This window comes from Diospyros lotus, unplaced genomic scaffold (genome assembly GCF_014633365.1).
Source record: "Diospyros lotus cultivar Yz01 unplaced genomic scaffold, ASM1463336v1 superscaf1, whole genome shotgun sequence".
NCBI lineage: Eukaryota > Viridiplantae > Streptophyta > Magnoliopsida > Ericales > Ebenaceae > Diospyros > Diospyros lotus.
Genome location: NW_026267104.1, coordinates 2,536,437 through 2,554,476, shown reverse-complemented (window position 1 = coordinate 2,554,476; position 18,040 = coordinate 2,536,437). Strand labels below are relative to the sequence as shown.

General features: G+C 37.4%; 4 protein-coding genes across 5 annotated transcripts; 2 read left to right on the top strand and 2 right to left on the bottom strand.

Annotated features, from left to right (window-relative positions):
- Positions 1 to 874: 874 nt before the first annotated feature.
- On the bottom strand, positions 875 to 4,709 carry LOC127793175 (40S ribosomal protein S19-3-like). Its single transcript, XM_052323964.1, has 4 exons — positions 4,543 to 4,709; positions 2,509 to 2,599; positions 2,192 to 2,375; positions 875 to 1,257 (listed from the first exon to the last, which is right to left on the bottom strand). The coding sequence occupies exons 1-4, from the start codon at positions 4,624 to 4,626 to the stop codon at positions 1,185 to 1,187; spliced, it is 432 nt and encodes a 143-aa protein (XP_052179924.1). The 5' UTR covers positions 4,627 to 4,709; the 3' UTR covers positions 875 to 1,184.
- A 1,227-nt stretch (positions 4,710 to 5,936) lies between these two features.
- LOC127793174 (40S ribosomal protein S19-3) lies at positions 5,937 to 8,000 on the bottom strand. Its single transcript, XM_052323963.1, has 4 exons — positions 7,804 to 8,000; positions 7,045 to 7,135; positions 6,737 to 6,920; positions 5,937 to 6,268 (listed from the first exon to the last, which is right to left on the bottom strand). The coding sequence occupies exons 1-4, from the start codon at positions 7,885 to 7,887 to the stop codon at positions 6,193 to 6,195; spliced, it is 435 nt and encodes a 144-aa protein (XP_052179923.1). The 5' UTR covers positions 7,888 to 8,000; the 3' UTR covers positions 5,937 to 6,192.
- Positions 8,001 to 8,384: 384 nt separating this feature from the next.
- LOC127793173 (biotin carboxyl carrier protein of acetyl-CoA carboxylase 2, chloroplastic-like) lies at positions 8,385 to 13,684 on the top strand. 2 transcript variants are annotated; one of them, XM_052323962.1, is made up of 7 exons: positions 8,385 to 8,768; positions 10,176 to 10,229; positions 10,343 to 10,485; positions 10,590 to 10,911; positions 12,540 to 12,611; positions 13,268 to 13,333; positions 13,482 to 13,684. In XM_052323962.1, the coding sequence occupies exons 1-7, from the start codon at positions 8,619 to 8,621 to the stop codon at positions 13,503 to 13,505; spliced, it is 831 nt and encodes a 276-aa protein (XP_052179922.1). In that variant the 5' UTR covers positions 8,385 to 8,618; the 3' UTR covers positions 13,506 to 13,684. The 2 variants fall into 2 exon arrangements, with proteins under 2 accessions (XP_052179922.1, XP_052179920.1); XM_052323960.1 differs by having other exon boundaries at positions 10,173 to 10,229.
- Positions 13,685 to 15,691: 2,007 nt separating this feature from the next.
- On the top strand, positions 15,692 to 16,709 carry LOC127793132 (expansin-A23-like). The gene is made up of 2 exons (XM_052323914.1): positions 15,692 to 15,815; positions 16,044 to 16,709. Exons 1-2 carry the CDS (start codon positions 15,692 to 15,694, stop codon positions 16,652 to 16,654), a joined length of 735 nt encoding a protein of 244 aa, XP_052179874.1. The 3' UTR covers positions 16,655 to 16,709.
- Positions 16,710 to 18,040: the final 1,331 nt, after the last annotated feature.

Here is an 18,040-nt window from a genome sequence, read left to right as displayed (position 1 = left end):
AAAAGAGAAATAATCGAAACGAGTTGAAAAGATGCAATCACATGAGAAAGAAATAGAGAGACAGTTGAAATGAGGATAAAAAAAAAAGCACAAAAGAGGGAGAGAGAAATATAAATTTTGACTTTTTTTATTTAAAATATCATGTTGATACCGCAATATCTCTTGAATGGCCGAATTGCATTAGTCTTCTTTTGAGATTCTCTCTCTTTCTGGGCGAGTGACTCAGATTCCGCGTGGAGGGAGAGACGGAGGGTCTAGAAAGCGCCAGGGTGCGTAGATTCTACCTGGGGGCCACGTTGCGCCAGGAGAGAAGGGGGTGGGCAGGTGGGTCGGGCCCCACCCAGAACGGCAGGGTGCTCATCAGGCATTGCCTGGCACTGCCACGCGTTCGCCACGTGACCAAGCCCTGCTCCCTACGCAACGTTCGCCTTGCGTATTTACGAACTTCGAGAGGGACCCGGCTGAACAGGCGTCGAAGAAGACTACAAGCCAAACCGCTCCCCTCTCATTTCAATATGTTTCTTTTTTCTTACGCTACAAGGCAAATCAAGTGACGTCGTTTTCTTCCACCATTTAAAAATAGCTTCCAACTTTAATGTATTGAAGAACTTATAAAATTTATTTTTATATGGCCAAAATTAAAGTCAGAGAAGTGAGAACAGTAGAAGCCAATGAACATATTACCCCTGTCCCATGAGTATCAAACAAAATGGGTTGCCCAAGTTCTCAACCCACAAAACTTTCTAACTACAACTGGCTTAGAATTTTCCTTCATCCAATCTGCATTACCAACACACAGTTTTCACAAAAGATTTAGATTGCCGTAAAGACGACAAAAGATATCCGAGTCACGAATTGTGAACAAAGCACTATCTAAATCAAACGTCCCATTTCTCAGGTAGCTGGGATTAAGATCAATCAATCATAAAGATGTTTAAGCCGTTCCATTACTCAAATTTAGGATCTACTAGCTCCTCCATTAGGAATGAAAGCAATACAATAAACAAACGATCCCCGCAAGATAGTGGCTAAGGAACACGAAAACACCCGAGTCCATAAAAAGGCAAGAGTTCATATGCAGAAAATTGATTCAACACTAGTAGTCTAAATATACTCTCATCAAAACAACTACCATTACACATCCATAGTAATCAATGTATGCGTTGGTGTGCTTGTTTTCATCTCTAATGAGCCACGGCAATCCTTCCAGCAACTTGATCAAGATCTCGCTGGCCGCTTGACGTGATTCTCCTCCCACTAATGAACAAACAACATTGAATGTTAATGTTTCAGAAAATAATAATACTCATACCGTTGCAAACAATACGCTAACAAATATATACACCTCACCCATTCCCTACGCCATTATACAGACCAATTTACATAGCACATGTTCTGTAGATACAAAGCCAAGTCCAATAAACAATCTAATTGCAGAATCTCATTCTCCAGTTACCCAACCATGAACCATCACAAATGCTTGCTTGAAAAAAAATAAAAATCACTGTTAGGTTCTTAAAAATATTTCTTGATACAACTTGCAATCATGTAAAGTTGCACACATATATGTTTTTCATTACCCACTTAGATAATGCTTGTTAAAATGAGTAAAATAAGATTGTATCAAGATAAGGTTGGAATGCTTTTCAGACCAACATATGAAATGATCAAAGATAAGACTAAAAAGTATTCCGAGATTTTTATCAAACTATTTGTTAAATTTTTTAAAATGCACTAAAAAACATATGCATTATTTTTTTTTATCTGCAAGGTTCAAGATATGCTTATCTAGAGGGGAGATAAAGAAAAGTATATCTAAGAAATGTCAAATAAGAAATCATGTGACTTCTTTTCCATGGGTCACCAGATAAATTTAACAAATACAATGGAAATCAATTTTATCTAGAATACTTTCCATATCTCATTTTTTTCAGTCTATATCTTGATTAACAAACACTACCTTAGTGAGATAAAGACTTGATATGTCAATGCCTAGTGTTACTTACATATTATTTCTCCTCAAGGGGCATCAATATGAACTACTCCGTACTAGTCCAAGCACAAAAGCAGAGTCACAAACCAAAGCACAAGAAAAGTGCAATGACTATACTGCAAGTTCCTCCCCCACCAAAGGCCCAAAGCGTAAGACAATAAAAGCTAAAAATCAAAAACACAAGTAACACAAGCTCACCCCTTGGAATCAAAGTCAACGATGTTCATGTTTTGCAACTGCTGAAGGATGTGTCTTGCAATCGCGCCGCTGCTTTTGCAGAAATGGGGAGGGCGACTGCCATTCCTCTTGCTCCCACCATAGATCCTACGGAAAGCACCCACTCCAAGGCCTCCCCTCAGATAGATTTTCCTAGCAATTGAAGCTGCCAAATCAAACTGGGTGAGGACAAAAATAGTTGGGAATAATTATCAATTAGTAATAATGCACATATATTCCAGCGGTTCATGAGAGAGAGAGAGAGAGAGAGAGAGAGAGGATAACAGCAAATCACACACCAGCTCTGATGTAGTACCAATCAGGGTCATATGGAGCAAGCTCCTTGTATCTACCGGTCTTCACAATGTCAGTCCAGGGAGGAAGCTCAATCTATCAGAAGGCAAGAAAACAACAGGTAAGTCTTCTTAGTACAGTTGATTGAGGAGCTCCATCAACCACAAACTAAGGGAATACCAGTAGCTAACAAGGAGGTCACAAAATAAGCAATCATTGACCACACAGTACCCTGGTCTCACAATTTCTTATCAAACCATATTGCACTATAACTTATCACCAAAAAGAAAATAAAACATATTGGTGTGCCAACGGATTGGACATCAGCCTAGCAAGAGCAACTCCTAACAACAATGCACAAAGAAACATTAGCTCATTGGCAAAATCCAAAAAGAGCACCAAGTATTTCAAGTTGCGACAATACCAACTCCCTAGATTTGAATAGCTGCCAAGCAATTATTGAAAACCCAACAGAATTACACAGCAATAAAGAGTCAACTCCACCAAAAACCCTGGAACTTCCAAATCCGAGCTAGGCCTAATCAGCAAAATGAGCTTGTGCAAAGCAGACGTGCAATTTATGTCACTAGAACTCTTACATAAAACTGTACAGTAATCAGATACAAGTACCAAATTATCTTACCCAGAAGTTCTGCCACAACTGCCAGCCTATTACGAGACTAAATCATATACACTGCCCACGGACAGCAGAATACAATATATTAAAAGAGTAAAGAGTAAAGAGTCCCCAATAAATTAGTCGCACAGCTCAGCCCTCATCATTCAGTAGCTTGCACATTGACCCCTCAACAAGAATTTTCTTTTTGTCAAATACAAAAATTCCCATCGACCATTTCACAGTCACAGAGTTTCCTAATCCTAGCTCAGTAGGATGTTGCCCTCACCCTAGAGAATTCCAAAGGTGCCAGGCAACGGGGCAACATCCACCTACCCAAAACAGGACAGCTTACAAAAAGACCATTAAACCTGGTCCCAAGAGGCTTAGGGCCTGTTCAGTTGTGGAAAATGATTTCTAGTTTTCCATCTCCAATTTTCTATAACATCTCTAGTTTTATTTTCTATAGGAAATTTGGCGAACGCATTCAAATGTTATAAATACAGAATCTAATTTGCAATCTAGAAAATTAGAACATGTGTTAAAAAGAAAGAGAGATGTTTTAATTTTTTTATGTGACTTGCGTTAAAGAATGAGATGAAGAGGATTTGCAGAAAATTTTTGGAAAACCATTTTCCACAATTTCCATTTGGGAAATTATTGTATTTGAACAAGTTCTCTAATTTACCCTTTTTCCCTGGAGTAATTTTCTGAAAAAATGGGACAGTTTTCCACAACTAAACAACCCCTTACGAGCTAAGGTAATGGATTAAGTTTGGCATGGCATAACAAAGCATAAAATGCTACAGTATTTTATGCCAATAAACAGAGAAAATTACAAATGTCCAAATCCAAATCAATAACATGAACTAATAAACTATCAACAATATTTATTTATGTTAACAAAAAGCTAACCAGTTTCCAGCACACAAACACCCAGGTTGATCTTGCCCTTACAGCATAATTAAAGAGATAAAAAAAATTATTGACAAAAATACAAATAAGCTCTCCAGCAAACCAATCTTTCATGTCATCACGCCGATGACTAATTTTGATGATTAACCCCATAAGTAAGCCAATCAAAAATGTGAGAATTAACCCCTAAAAGATACATCATCGTTGGATCCAAGATTACCCCCTTAACATGCCAAATTTTTTCAACCATGCCAAAGTACACATGCAGCAGAAGGTCACAGGGTGATCCATTCATTCACACCTACCCATAATGCTACATCATGCAGCATAGAAGAAACATCAAATACATCTCAAAAGGTGATATTCGGCTCGGATCAATCTTCAAAAACTTTAAAAAATATGTCGATAAAACAAATACACTATCAATTATAGTTCACAGGTATACATGAACAAGCACGGAAAAACGAAACCAGAATAAAATGGAAACGCATGTACAGATGGTAGATACCTTGCCGGAGCGTTTGAGATGAGCAGCATAGGCCTTAACAAACTCGTGCGGGGACACATCTTTCACATTCCTCGCCGCCTCCATAGCTTCTACCCTGCGGCGGATACTCTCTCTGAGCTCTGGCTAGGGTTTGTGTGTGCAAGAGAACCGAGCGCAGCGAGGGCTAGGATTTTATAGTCCTCTGTAACCACGGGCCGTTTTAGGGCTACAAACCAGGCTAAGGTTTTATAGTCTTGTAACCTCGGGCCTATGGTGCAGCGTTATGGTAAAAGCCCAAACCAATCCTTGATTTTTCCTTTTTTTCATGGATTTTCTTTAAAATTTTTCATTCAACTTATTTGTTAGTTTTAATAAATTTATAAGTGTTGTAATTTAATGATTGTATTTAACGTATTTTAATGAAGATATTTATATACGATTATGTAATTAACAGTGAAACATACTTAAAACTCATAAAAAATAATAAAATATTAATTACTTTTTTAAGAAAATGAATGGCAAACTTGCTTGTCAAGGCAAACGAGGGGTTAATTACACCAATAATAACTAAATTTTGCATTCTATTACTGTTTGATCACTGAATTTTGAAATGTTATCTGTTAGTCACTGATATTTTAAAATTGTTATTGTTTAGTAATTGAACTTTAAAATGTTACTTGTTAGTCACTGATATTTCAAAATTGTTACTATTTAGTCACTGAATTTTAAAATATTACCTGTTAGTTATTAATATTTTAAAATTATTTTTCATCCGTCACTCGTGAACTTAAAGTTTAATGACTAACTAGTGATAGATGAAAAACAATTTTGAAATATTAATGACTAACAGGTAATATTTTAAAGTTTAGTAATTAAACAGTAATAGTTTTAAAATATCAGTGATTAGTAAGTAACATTTTAAAATTCAGTGATTAAGCAGTAACAGTTTTAAAATATTAATGACTAACAAGTAACATTTCAAAATTCAGTAATCAAACAATAATAAAATATAAAGTTTAGTTATTATTAGTATAATTAACCTAATGACAAACGAGTGCCAATTTTTAATCCTTAAATGGGATGTTGAGACAGACTCAACATGCGAATTTACTCTTTATTTTTTGAAAATGTATCAAATATCAAGCACTAACTATTATTATTAACCTTGTAGTGTTTTCTAATTTTTTTATTATTGAAATTTTGGAGGTGCTAAATATACAAAAATAAACATTCCAGTGCTCTATATTCTTTTATTGTAAGAATGAATAAAGAGGTATAGTTTTTGTATGTAATTTTTTTTTTTTACTTTTTCTTTTATCAAATATCCTTCCTTCACAAGATGTACAGCCTTGTATCATAAGACCCGCTTATTCTATATCCATGCAACTTAATTAATAATTAATAAACAATTGGCATGAAGTTAATAAACACTATTATCGAAGGGAAAAAAATATCATTAAGTCTTCCTAGTACTGTTGATTGAAGAAGTTCCATCAACCAGAACAAAGGGAATATCAAAAACTAACTGGGAGACGGCAGAAAATGATTAATCATATGCTGGGGGGGGCACCATGCAGAAAATTGATTCAACAGTAGTCTAAATCTACTCTCATCCAAAGAACTGCCATTACAAATCCAAATCCATGGGTAATTGATGCATGCTTTTCATCTCTAAGGAGCAACAGCAGCAATCCTTCCCGCAACTTGATCAAGATCTCGCTGGCCGCTTGATGTGATTCTCCTCCCACTAATGCACAAACAACGATGAATGTTTCAGTAAACAATAGTAGATTCATGCGATTGCAAAACAATAGAATAACAGATCATCACAAATGCTTTGCTTCAATTTTGGTTCTTAAAAAATAAGGCCTTGCAATCATAAAAAGTTGCACACTTAAATAATTCTTCATTGTCTAGTATTGATTAGACCCCATTGCGCAATGAGATTAAAGCTTGATATACTGCTGTCTAGTACTACATAGTTTCTCCTCCAGGACCATCCAAAATAAATATGAACACACTATACTAGTCCAAGCCCAAATGGAGAAGAAGATGCATCCTATCAAACTGTCAGCTTGCAGTATGGACAAGCAGAGTCACAAACCAAAGCACAAGAAAAGTGCAATGACTATACTGCAAGTTCCTCCCCCACCAAAGGCCAAAAGTGCAAGACAATAAAAGATAAAAATCAAAAACACAAGTAACACAAGCTCACCCCTTGGAATCAAAGTCAACGATGTTCATGTTTTGCAACTGCTGAAGGATGTGTCTTGCAACTGCACCGCTGCTTTTGCAGAAATGGGGTGGACGACTCCCGTTCCTCTTGCTCCCACCATAGATCCTGCGGAAAGCCCCAACTCCAAGACCTCCCCTCAGATAGATTTTCCTAGCAATTGAAGCTGCCAAATTAAATCAGATGAGGACAAAATAATGTGGTATAATAAGCAATTAGTAATAATGCACACGTATTCCAGCAGTTCAGAAGAGAGGGAGAAAAAAAAATGATAACAATGAATCACACACCGGCTCGGATGTAGTACCAATCAGGGTCATACGGAGCGAGCTCCTTGTATTTACCAGTCTTCACAATGTCGGTCCAGGGAGGAAGCTCAACCTATCAGAGAGCAAGAAAACATCAGGTAAGTCTTCCTAGTACAGTAGATTGAGGAAGCTCCATAAACCAGAAACTAAGGAAACATCAACAGCTAACAAAAAGGACAGAACATAATTAATGATCGACCACACAGTAGCCTGGTCTCGCAATTTCAAATTTGTCAAACCATATTCCCTGTAACTTATCCATAAAAAGAAAAAGAAAACATATTGGCATCAATGGCATGTCAACTGATTGAATATCAGATTAGCAACCACAACTCACAACACCAGTAAGCCAAAGAGAGCACTAAATATTTCATGCTGTGACAATATCAACTCTCTACGAACTTGAATAACTGCCAAACAATTATTAAAAACCAACTGAATTACACAGCAATAAAGAGTCAAACCCCACCAAAAACCAGGAACTTCCAACTCAGCGCTAGGCCTAATCAGCGAATGAGCTTGTGCAAAGCAGATATGCAATTTATGCCACCCGAATAACTCTTACTAGGAAGACGTAAAGCCTCACAGAGATTCATTCATTCATACCTAAGCACGATGCTAAATCAAGCAGCATAAAAAGAAAAAGAAAAAGAAGATAAAGCAAGTACAACGGAAACGATTTAACCAGCAGGAGAAAGGAAATCAGAATACAATGGAAACGCATGTACAGATGGTAGATACCTTGCCGGAGCGTTTGAGATGAGCAGCGTAGGCCTTGACGAACTCATGCGGGGACACATCTTTCACAGTTCTCGCCGCCTCCATCGCTTCAATTCTGAGCGCCGGATCCTCTCTCTGAGCTCTAGCTAAGGTTTGTGCGTACAAGAGAGCCAAGCGCAGCGAGGGCTAGGGTTTTATCGTCCTCCGTAACCACGGGCCGTTTGGGGCTACAAACCCGGCTAGGTTTTTATAGTCTTGTAACCACGGGCCGTTAGGGCCACAAACAACTTGGGCCGTGTTCTTAAAAAAGCCCAAACCAATTTGTTTAAAATTACTCATATATTAAGTTCATAGTGATAAAATTTTAGATTCCGTGCAATTTAAAAAAAAAAAATTATTTTTAAATTTAGTATTTTTTATAATGAGATAATTAATTAAAAATTAAAATTAATAAATATAAAATATTTTATACAGCTAACATATATTCTTACTTTTCTAAAAAAATAAATAAAATAATAAATAGACTCAACCCACGGTTGAACCGCTTAACCGCCAGGTAACAACAAAAACAAAATAAAAATAGAAAATGAAAAGCCTCCATTGTTTGTATCGCCATTGGCCACCACATCACATAACGCACATCTACTTCGTTGCCGCTGGTTTGCCCTCTCCTAGGCTCCTCCCTTCTTCTTCGAATTCCTCACTCGATCTCTCCGATCTCACCGCCAATTCGCCCTACAAATTGGCGGCTTCCCATCGCTCTCTCACTTCCTAATCCCTACGCCAATTCTTCTCGCCTCCTCTGCCCCTGCCGCGATCGCCAAATCCACTCTCTAATGGCGTCTTTCTCCGTGCCTTGCCCCAAGACCTCCGCTCCATTCACTGCCTCGCGCCCGAGCTCCAAGCGACCTGAGCACTGTTCCGTCTCGTTTCTGTCGAGTTCGCCGGCATTGTTCGCTGGAGGGAGGTCGTCCCTCAGTTTTCAGGTAATTCTTCGTCTTCTGTTGGTTTAGGTTGCTTGTTGCTTCTCGATTCGACCTACACTGCGGTTTGTTTTGGAGGCATTTTGACGCTTTAACGGGGAATGGAGGTTAAGTGGGATTCTCGAGGTCAGGAACATGGAAGGGAAAAGAAACGGGGAGAAAAATAAGGCCTAGAGAAGCCAAATGCGTCGTTTCTGTTTCTGTTTGATTGGGCTAAGATGATGTGTAGACATTACTTAATGTTCAAGCTATGTTTTGAACTTAGATTTTGTACGGGGGATAGAAAATGGAGTGAAGCTAGATTTATCTGTTTACTTTTTATTTGGCTTAGAAAATGGAGAGACATTTGTGGAACTTCAGTTATTTTAGTTTGGTTGCTGATTGAATGTGTATGCCTATAAATGAATTTTATTTCATGTCATTTATTTTCTTTTGGAGATTCTGCCCCTGGAGCAATAAAAAGTTCACCATTTTGTTTAGTTACCCATACATAATCAAACAATAATTTAATTGTTTTTCCCTCTCCTTTCAGTTAATAAATGTTAGATCCAAATAATAGAGCACTGCTCGGATTTAGGTTACAAAACTTTGGACAGACAAAATCTTCTATCTAGGTTATAGACTGACTTTGCAGCTTGACTTTTGAATTTCAAAATGTAAGCTAATGATCCTTTTATTTGAAGTCATTACTGTAAATTGAGTCAACTTCTTCTTATGAAAATTCTACTCATGTGACATTCCTCTCTCCTTCTTGCAACAACAGTCTCGAAGACAAGGGTTATTGGGCTTCTACATGTCAAGCTATCCAATTTGGATTTAGCAAGAATGTTTAACTACACAACATAGATGTATTAAAGGAAGTCGAGTTTGTTTTTGCCGCATAGAAGTCAACATGTATATAATGAGCTGTAAATTCTTCCAGCTAGTTAGTTAATGCTGAATTGTTTCTACATTATAGCTTGAATCCAAATTTGTTCCTAGGGGTCAAGGGAATTGTATTTGGAATGTGCCTATTCTTTTCCTTTATCATTCTTTAGTGGTAAGTAAGTTACTGCCATGAATGCTTATTTATGACAAGTAGTGCAGATATGGTGCGTACAAAGTTGTCTAGATGCTCGTATCATCTCAAGAAACAAGATAGGGTGAAACAAGAAAATTAGAAGACAGTTATTGAAGCTTTACCCAACAGTAACATAATTTCTTAATGTAAAGAAGTGGACAATTACAATCTTAGTGAGAAATTATCAAGATTCTTTCAATCCTTCCACTCTTTTCATTGCTTTCTAGTCAAAACCTAATACCACCTCTTTCAAGTCTCAAGATCAACCATGTGCTGTTAGATTCATGCTCCAGCTCCTGCATATTGTTTAATTTGATATTTATGGAAGTTGTTATGTGTTTCTTCAGCAGGGGTCGGGGCATAATCAGTCAGATGGATTTAAGGTGTTTTCCCAGCTTAATGAGGTGAGCTGCATAATTTAATAGAATCTTTATAGTTCATTCTCCTTCTCTGTGCTTCCTCTTGTATACTGATTTTGCCTTCATGATTTATCTAAAACCTGCGCACCACATTCAAGATTGATAGCGAGAAATTATCAAATTCTGTGCCAGTTCCTAAGACTAAGGAGGAGGAAGCTGCAGAAAAATATGCTTCACAAAATAATATTCCAGATGCATCGGCCATTTCAGCATTTATGACCCAAGCAGCAGACCTTATTGAGTGCGTTCAGCATCCCAGTAACCCCACCTATCATCAGTTCTGCAGAATGTTTCTTCATGTTGGAGGATTTATTTTCCTAATTTGGTTAATTTTTTCTTTGTCAGGCTTGTAGATTCAAGAGACATCATGGAGCTACAGCTGAAGCAACTGGGTTGTGAACTCATTATAAGAAAGAAGGAAGCTTTGCAACAGCAAGTGGCTCCTTCGGTTATAATGCAACCCCCTTATCCTCAAGCTACTGTGCCATCTCAACTGCCAGTACCAGTCAATGTTCCTGCTCCTGCTGGGTCTGTTCCCTCCCCTCCAGCTTCACCACCAGCACCTCCAAGCCCAGTAAAGCCAAAATCATCACACCCTCCACTGAAGTGCCCAATGGCTGGAACACTTTATCGTTCTCCAGCACCAGGAGCTCCCCCTTTTGTGAAGGTAAATCTCTTTGTTAATTTCAGTTGTGTTTGTGGCTGCAGAGGTGCTTGCAAGTTGGAATACGCTTGTGCTTGGGTGGGTTTGCACGTGCAAGAGGGAGGTCTTAGAGAAAAAATCTTGAGGAAGTTATTCCTAAAGAAGTTACACTTGCTTATATTGTTATTTCTAAAACTTTATCTAGCCTAACATGGAGCTTGTCCCTAGTGCACAAGACTCCTTGTTTTGTGAGTGTGTGGGAAGGTTACTTTGTAATCTGCCTTACTCTAGTTTTCCAAAGAGAGTGTTTCCAAGTCCACTCAGTTCGAGTTAACAAGAATCCCCCGTCTCAATATGTGTTTGGTTTGCTCCATGACCTTTGTCTCGCCATAACCATACCATTTAGTTCTCTCTTTACGTCCTTCCTCCCTCTCCTCTTTCTCTCTGTTTGCCCAATTGGTCCACTCCTTTGTCATGCCTCCCCTACCAGCACCGCAAGATACCCATCTGCCCCCTCCTCTTTTCCTTGATTTTCAATTCTGTGATTTCTGGCAGAGTTGAATGAGGTCTATGGCCATGTGTGCCAGAATCCCCACACATCATGCATTGTCTTATCCTCCTTCCAAGAACTTGAAATCAGAGCACTGTCTTTACAGTGTTGGCATAAAGACCCTTCCTTATTTTCCATCTGAAAGATCCATATAATATTAACATTCCTAGCTTTGCTGTTACTAGAAACCAAAATCCCAAACTACATGCTTTGGCATAATGTGGGAGGAAGAGTAGTGGGCCGTTAGGATAATGGTTGCTGTTGGGGGGTGGATCTCTGTGTGCTTAGGGGACAAAAAAAGAGAGGAGCGGTGAGTGTTAGCAGAAGTGCTAATAAGAATTTTGAATGATTGGGTGTAAATAGCGGGGTAAGTTTGTAGTCTTTTGTTAGTTGTGGGAACAAAATGAAAGCAATTTATAACTTATGAGAGACAAAGTGGTATTATGGTCACCCTTGACAGAGTTAGTGGACAGCTCTGACAAGCATCAAGCATAGCAGCCTTATTCTTAAAACTTTAGGGCTAGGAAGCTAAATATTTTTACACTATTTCTGTTTAGTGTTCGAATGTTTCTTAACTTTGACTAGAAATTACATTCCTTCTTTTTCTCTGAAATCTAGCGTTGGTGAATAATTTGATGAACAGCTTTTCCTCCCACTTGTTCATATGTAATTAGCCACGTTATAATAAATACACGAAAGCTCATAAATCCTGCAGAATATTTATTTATTTATGTGATTAATTTATCTTAGTAATTTCAAAATGTCCTCCCTCTTCCCCCCCCCCCCCCCCCCCCCGCGGGGTATCCCCATGTTCTCCTTAATTTCATCGTTTATATTAAATTTCTTTGGTCCTTTTATCTAAATTTATTAGAATAATTGTATTTAATTCTAAATATTTACGCTAGTTGTGGTGTCCAGTGGTTCAGTAGACCAGGATTGCCTCACTAGGAAGGCATGCTTCTGGGACTTTCATTCTTGAGCATACAATGTTACGTTTCACAGTATAACATGGCAGCCGAGCTAATTTTTCTTTCTTCATATTTTCAAAAAAAAAATATCAAATAACACATACATCCTCTGATTTGCTATTTTGGTTCTTCAGGTTGGTGACAAGGTCCAGAAAGGTCAGGTAGTTTGCATCATTGAAGCAATGAAACTGATGAATGAGATTGAAGTAAGTCTCGGGCTTTAAGTTTGAAATTTATGTTTCCCAGTTTCAATTACTGGCGGGTTAATGTTCTCTGTGCTAGTTTCTTTTCTTTTCTGTTCTTTTTTTATTTTTTTTTATAAGTGACAATTATGATCTGTATGCTAAGGAGTCATAAACGAAGCTTGTGAGTTCTAGTTGTCTGGTTCAAAATGATCACTTTTGTACAAGATTACTGACAACAAAAATGATTCTCTAAGAGGACAAGATTTCTTTATGAAAGGAAAATGGAAAGCCCTAATTAAGAAGCACAGACACATTCGTGTTGTATTGGGGTGCCTATGCTTCTTAGATCTCCAATAATATTGTTGGTTTAGTGAGATTAGAACAACTTGGATGCTATTTTAGACACACACACACAAAAAAAAAAAAAAACCTCAGTTTTTCGATTTCATGGTACTGTATAAATGAGTTTTAAAAGAGTAAACCAACTTTCAGAGTGTTTTCTAGCCACGGAAGCTTGATCTCTTAATTCAGCAAATCAGTTGAATCCTTTTCAGCATGGAAAAATATTGCAAGCTAACCCTTTCCGATGAGACTCTCAAGGAAAACAGACATCATGATTCATGGTCTGAGGATGCTGGATATTAAATAACTCTTACTTCTTGTTTCTTTTGTTGCAGGCTGATCAATCTGGAACTGTTGTCGAAGCATTTGTAGATGATGGGAAACCCGTTAGCGTGGATACGGTATGCATCTCTCCTCTCTCTCTCTCACACACACACACGCACACGCACACGCACGTGCGCTTGTGCTCGCGCGCACATGTACTTTTTGAATCACTAATTACAGTCTATGCTAGTCTGTCTAAATCATTCATTTATTTCCTATTTGCAGCCCCTCTTCATTATTGAGCCATGAAGAATTCAGCTACCCTTTTTCTTCTTTGTTTCTTTTGTTATAGATACTCAAAATGTATGAAACTATACGATGAAGGTTTGAGGTTTGTCTCATGTTTTGTGTCACCCTGGTACCTGTACTCGCAAATTTTGAAACAATAGAATTTAGTGTTTGTCTGCTTCAAGCTATTGATCTTACCATTTAGCTGTTTTATGCCCATCTTTTTTCTGCATCCAGCACATCATTTATATCGACTTATGTGTGCATTATTTATCTTTTGGTAAAGAAAACTTCATCTATATGGTGTGGTTGAACAGCAATACAAGAAAGATAAAATAAAAAAAATGAGATCATATATAGGTTATAAGAGTGAAGAGGTGTTTATTGAAGATAAAGACAACTTTGAATTGTGATTAGTATAGGTTGAACATATGAGAAGAAACCAAGAAAGTATTGGAGAGGTAGATGAAATAGGATAGAAGAAGGACAAAGAAAATTATGAGAAAGTTTTAGACATAACACAAGCAACAATTTCTATTAAGCTTCTATTAAACTTTGGAATTATTATTATTATTATTGAATTTGTAGCAAAGGGAACATCTTTGTTTTTTATTTCCATCCATATGTTAAAAGAAGAAGGGGAAACAAACAAACTTCCTTCTTTGTTGTGTGCTTGGAAGATTTCACTCTCATTTAATGCCATTCACTCCTTACATTATTAAAATTAACTTATTTTGTCATCAAATCTCTTAATATTAGACTCACCCTTTTTACTGAAAAAAAATTCACTTGTGTGGGTTAGAGAGGCCTAATTTTCAAATAATAATGAACATAAAAGAGCCATATTGTTATTATTTAGTATAACGAGACGGGACTAATTAATATTAAATATCTCCTTCTATATATGTAATGCTAATGAGCAGCATAGCATTTGCACAGACTGCATGATAAAGATGGCAAAGATCACCAACTTTAATCTGGCTGGGACAGATTGGCACATAAACTATATGATATCTTTAAGATATAAGTAGCAAATGTCAAAAGCCTGTGATTTTTTTATACTATTACTATCTATAAAAAAAAATTACCAAATGATTGCTACTCTAAAGTTATTTAATAAATTATTACTGAGATCTTATATCAGCGTAAAATTATTATTTGAATTAACGACTCTTTTAAAGAAATATTAGTTAATTTCTTTCAAAAATAATTAAAATCGATGGTTCAAACAATATTTTTGACTTGGGTAGTTGATTGTTGATAAATTTAGTTTTATGTAATAGTTGAATATTTTTTTATAAACAGCTGCCAACTCTATCTGCATCTGTTACAGTGTCACAGATAAAGCCAAACATGCTAAAAAGGGAATCCATAATGGGTAATGTATAAATGTCAAATCGAAGGCTTAAAAAGAGGCCAAAGATGGCACAATAGCCGTTTTGGATGCCTCCAATCTCCATTGCTCTGATCATTCATTTCCTTTATGGCTATTCATTTACAAGCTGTTGGGAAAATCCCAAAAATTTTGGAATTTAAGACTTTTAATAAACACTAACAATTATTAATAAATTATTGTATTTGTATTTGGAATAAGAAAAGTGCAAGAATTAGAATTTTATTTACCCCCTAATTCAGGAATTATAATTCCAATCAATTTTAGTCACAATTGTCAAATAAAGAATTTAAATTCTTCGACTACACTTATTTATTTTATTTTCACAAATACCCTTCTCTATTCTATTTATAGTATTTTTCTTATATTCCTAAAATTTTCTTGGCTTTTTCCTCTTCCATGGTGAAAATGCTAATTTTCTTATTTTATCTTATTTGAAAATTGTTGAAATTATATTTTTAATATTACTTTAGTTTAAGTTATAACATTTTAAATAATAAAAATATTATTATTATTATTATATATTCGATTTTACTTAATTATATATAAGAAATGAAATTCAGATGTAATTTTTGGTGTTTTAATTCTGTTGAAATCATTAAATAAGAGATTATTAATTCTGTTAAAATCATTAAACATTCTAATAATTCAGTTGAAGCCATTAAATTCTAATTTTGTTAAAATCACTAACTCTGAAACTGAAATCATCAATCTCTCAGCCTATATAAATACACGAATTTGAAGCTTCCCATCTGCAAGAAAATTAACTAAAATAATGGCAAAAACTCAGTTTCTAATAGTCTTTGCCATGACCATGACCTCCATGGCCATGGCTTATGGAGTTCATGGCTTTGATCCCAACGGCAATGGCAATGGTGGTGGTTGGGACTTTGCCCATGCAACTTTCTATGGCGACATGAGTGGCCAAGCGACCATGGGCAAGTTCACATGCATCCATCCATCTAATTTCTTTTGATTTTAATTATATATTTTATGAACTTAATTGGGGTGAAATTACCGATGTAACCTTATTTTTCTTTAAAATTATCTTTTATTTGCTTTGTGAAGATTGTTAAAATAAGGTGTATAAATAAATTTTGAATATTTTGGTGATTTCTTATTTTATTTTATTTTATTTGTTTTGATATTATTATTGTTACGTACAGAGGGAGCTTGTGGATACGGAGACCTGTTTGCTCAAGGCTACGGCCTGGAAACGACGGCTCTGAGCACCGCTCTCTTCGACAATGGCGCCGCTTGCGGAGCCTGCTTCGAGATCGTCTGCGTCAACGAGAGACAGTGGTGCAAGCACGGCGTCATCCGAGTGACGGCCACAAACTTCTGCCCGCCGAACTACACCAAAACGAACGAGAACTGGTGCAACCCTCCCCTGAAGCACTTCGATCTCTCCATGCCGATGTTCCTCAAGATCGCGGTCTACGAGGCCGGCATCGTCCCGGTGTCCTTCCGGCGAGTTCCGTGCTACAAGAGAGGCGGAATTAGGTTTGAGATCAAGGGGAATCCGTACTGGATTCTGGTGCTGGTTTACAACGTGGGAGGCTCCGGCGATGTTGTGGATATGGCGGTTAAGGGATCGGGGACTGGTTGGATGAAGATGACGAGAAACTGGGGGCAGAACTGGCAGACTTCGGCCGATTTGGTAGGCCAGAGTTTGTCGTTCCGAGTGACGGGCGGCGACGGGCGGACGGTGCAGTCGGATGGCGTTGCTCCGCCGAACTGGGGGTTTGGGCAGACGTTCGAGGGGAATAACTTTTGAGGTCTTGTTGGAAAAATTACAGTTATGATTAAAAAATTAAATTGTTTTCTTATTATAAGCGCCCACTGTTAAGAGGGTGGAGGAGGTGGTCATGAGTCATGACATGAGACTGCTGCATTGTAATTGATAATTGGTAATTGATAATTGCAGTGCCGTACTTGAGATTTGATGGCCTGAGACGAAATCTAAAAATAGACCCCCATATCAACGAATAAAATTAAAAATTTTTTAAATTAATAATTAAAAACTACTCTCCTTACATTTTTTGAGGTAAAAATATCAAATCAAGTTTACATAATCAGGTATTCCGCCAACATCAATAAAATAGACATAGCTATCCAATAATCCAAATCTCCCAATACATCATAAATGAAAAACGAAATGATTCATGAAGGAGAAACTAACCGTAATCGCTGAAAGTTGATTCGTTAAAGCTAACTAGCTAAGCAGTAAGCAGATCTGGATTTTGGAGAAGCAGATCTGCTTCAAAGATTGAATTTGATTATCTGATCCAAGGCAACTCGAGCGGAGAGAAGAGACTGAATCTGGAGGCTGGAGCGGCGGGGAGCGTCTGAGTGAGGCAACGAGCCACCAGTGATCGGCCATGAGGACGAGCAACTGCCGATCGAGCAGCAATAGGCGAGAAAGCGAGGGTGAGTGCGAGAGGGCGAGGGCGAAGGGCGACGATTCGAAGGAGCGGGGAAAAGAAAGAGAGGCAGAGAGAGGCGAGAGCGAGGGCGAGCCACCGACTACAAAGGCGAGGCGCGAGGACGAGAGCAATGGAGAGGGAGTAACAGAGCGCGAGAGAGCAGCCAAAGCGAGAATGGGAAAAGGGTACAGCCAACATGAAGCTTTGCAAGGGGAGGGGGTAGACTGTGGTTCGTGGGCAACTATGCTGGGCGGCTGGACCCTTACCAAAAAGGGAGTTTTCAATTTATGGGCCCCCAAATAACCAAATTTTCATGGGCCCTGAGGCAGTTGCCTCATGGGCCTCATGAAAAGTCCGGCCCGGATAATTGATGGTCAATGCTCAATATTAATGAGGACAGTGTTTGGTTTAAATTTAATTAAAATTTGATTTGATGTGAAAAGGATGATATTATGATTTAAATTATTTTTATAATAGCTACATTAAAGTATGCTGCCAATCCTAACATCCTTCAATTGTGACAATTGCTTTAGTTTTCAAATAAAATTAGTAATAAAATCATATGAAAGTATTACTTTTGAGTTTATTCTATTTCTTCTTATTTAATGTAACATGTGATCATGTATCTCATTCTTCTACATATATTTCTACCAAGATAGTCTCCAACTTAATCTCAATTTATTTTTATTATTATTCTCACTTTTAGAGCCTTATTCTAACATAAATTTTAATTAAAC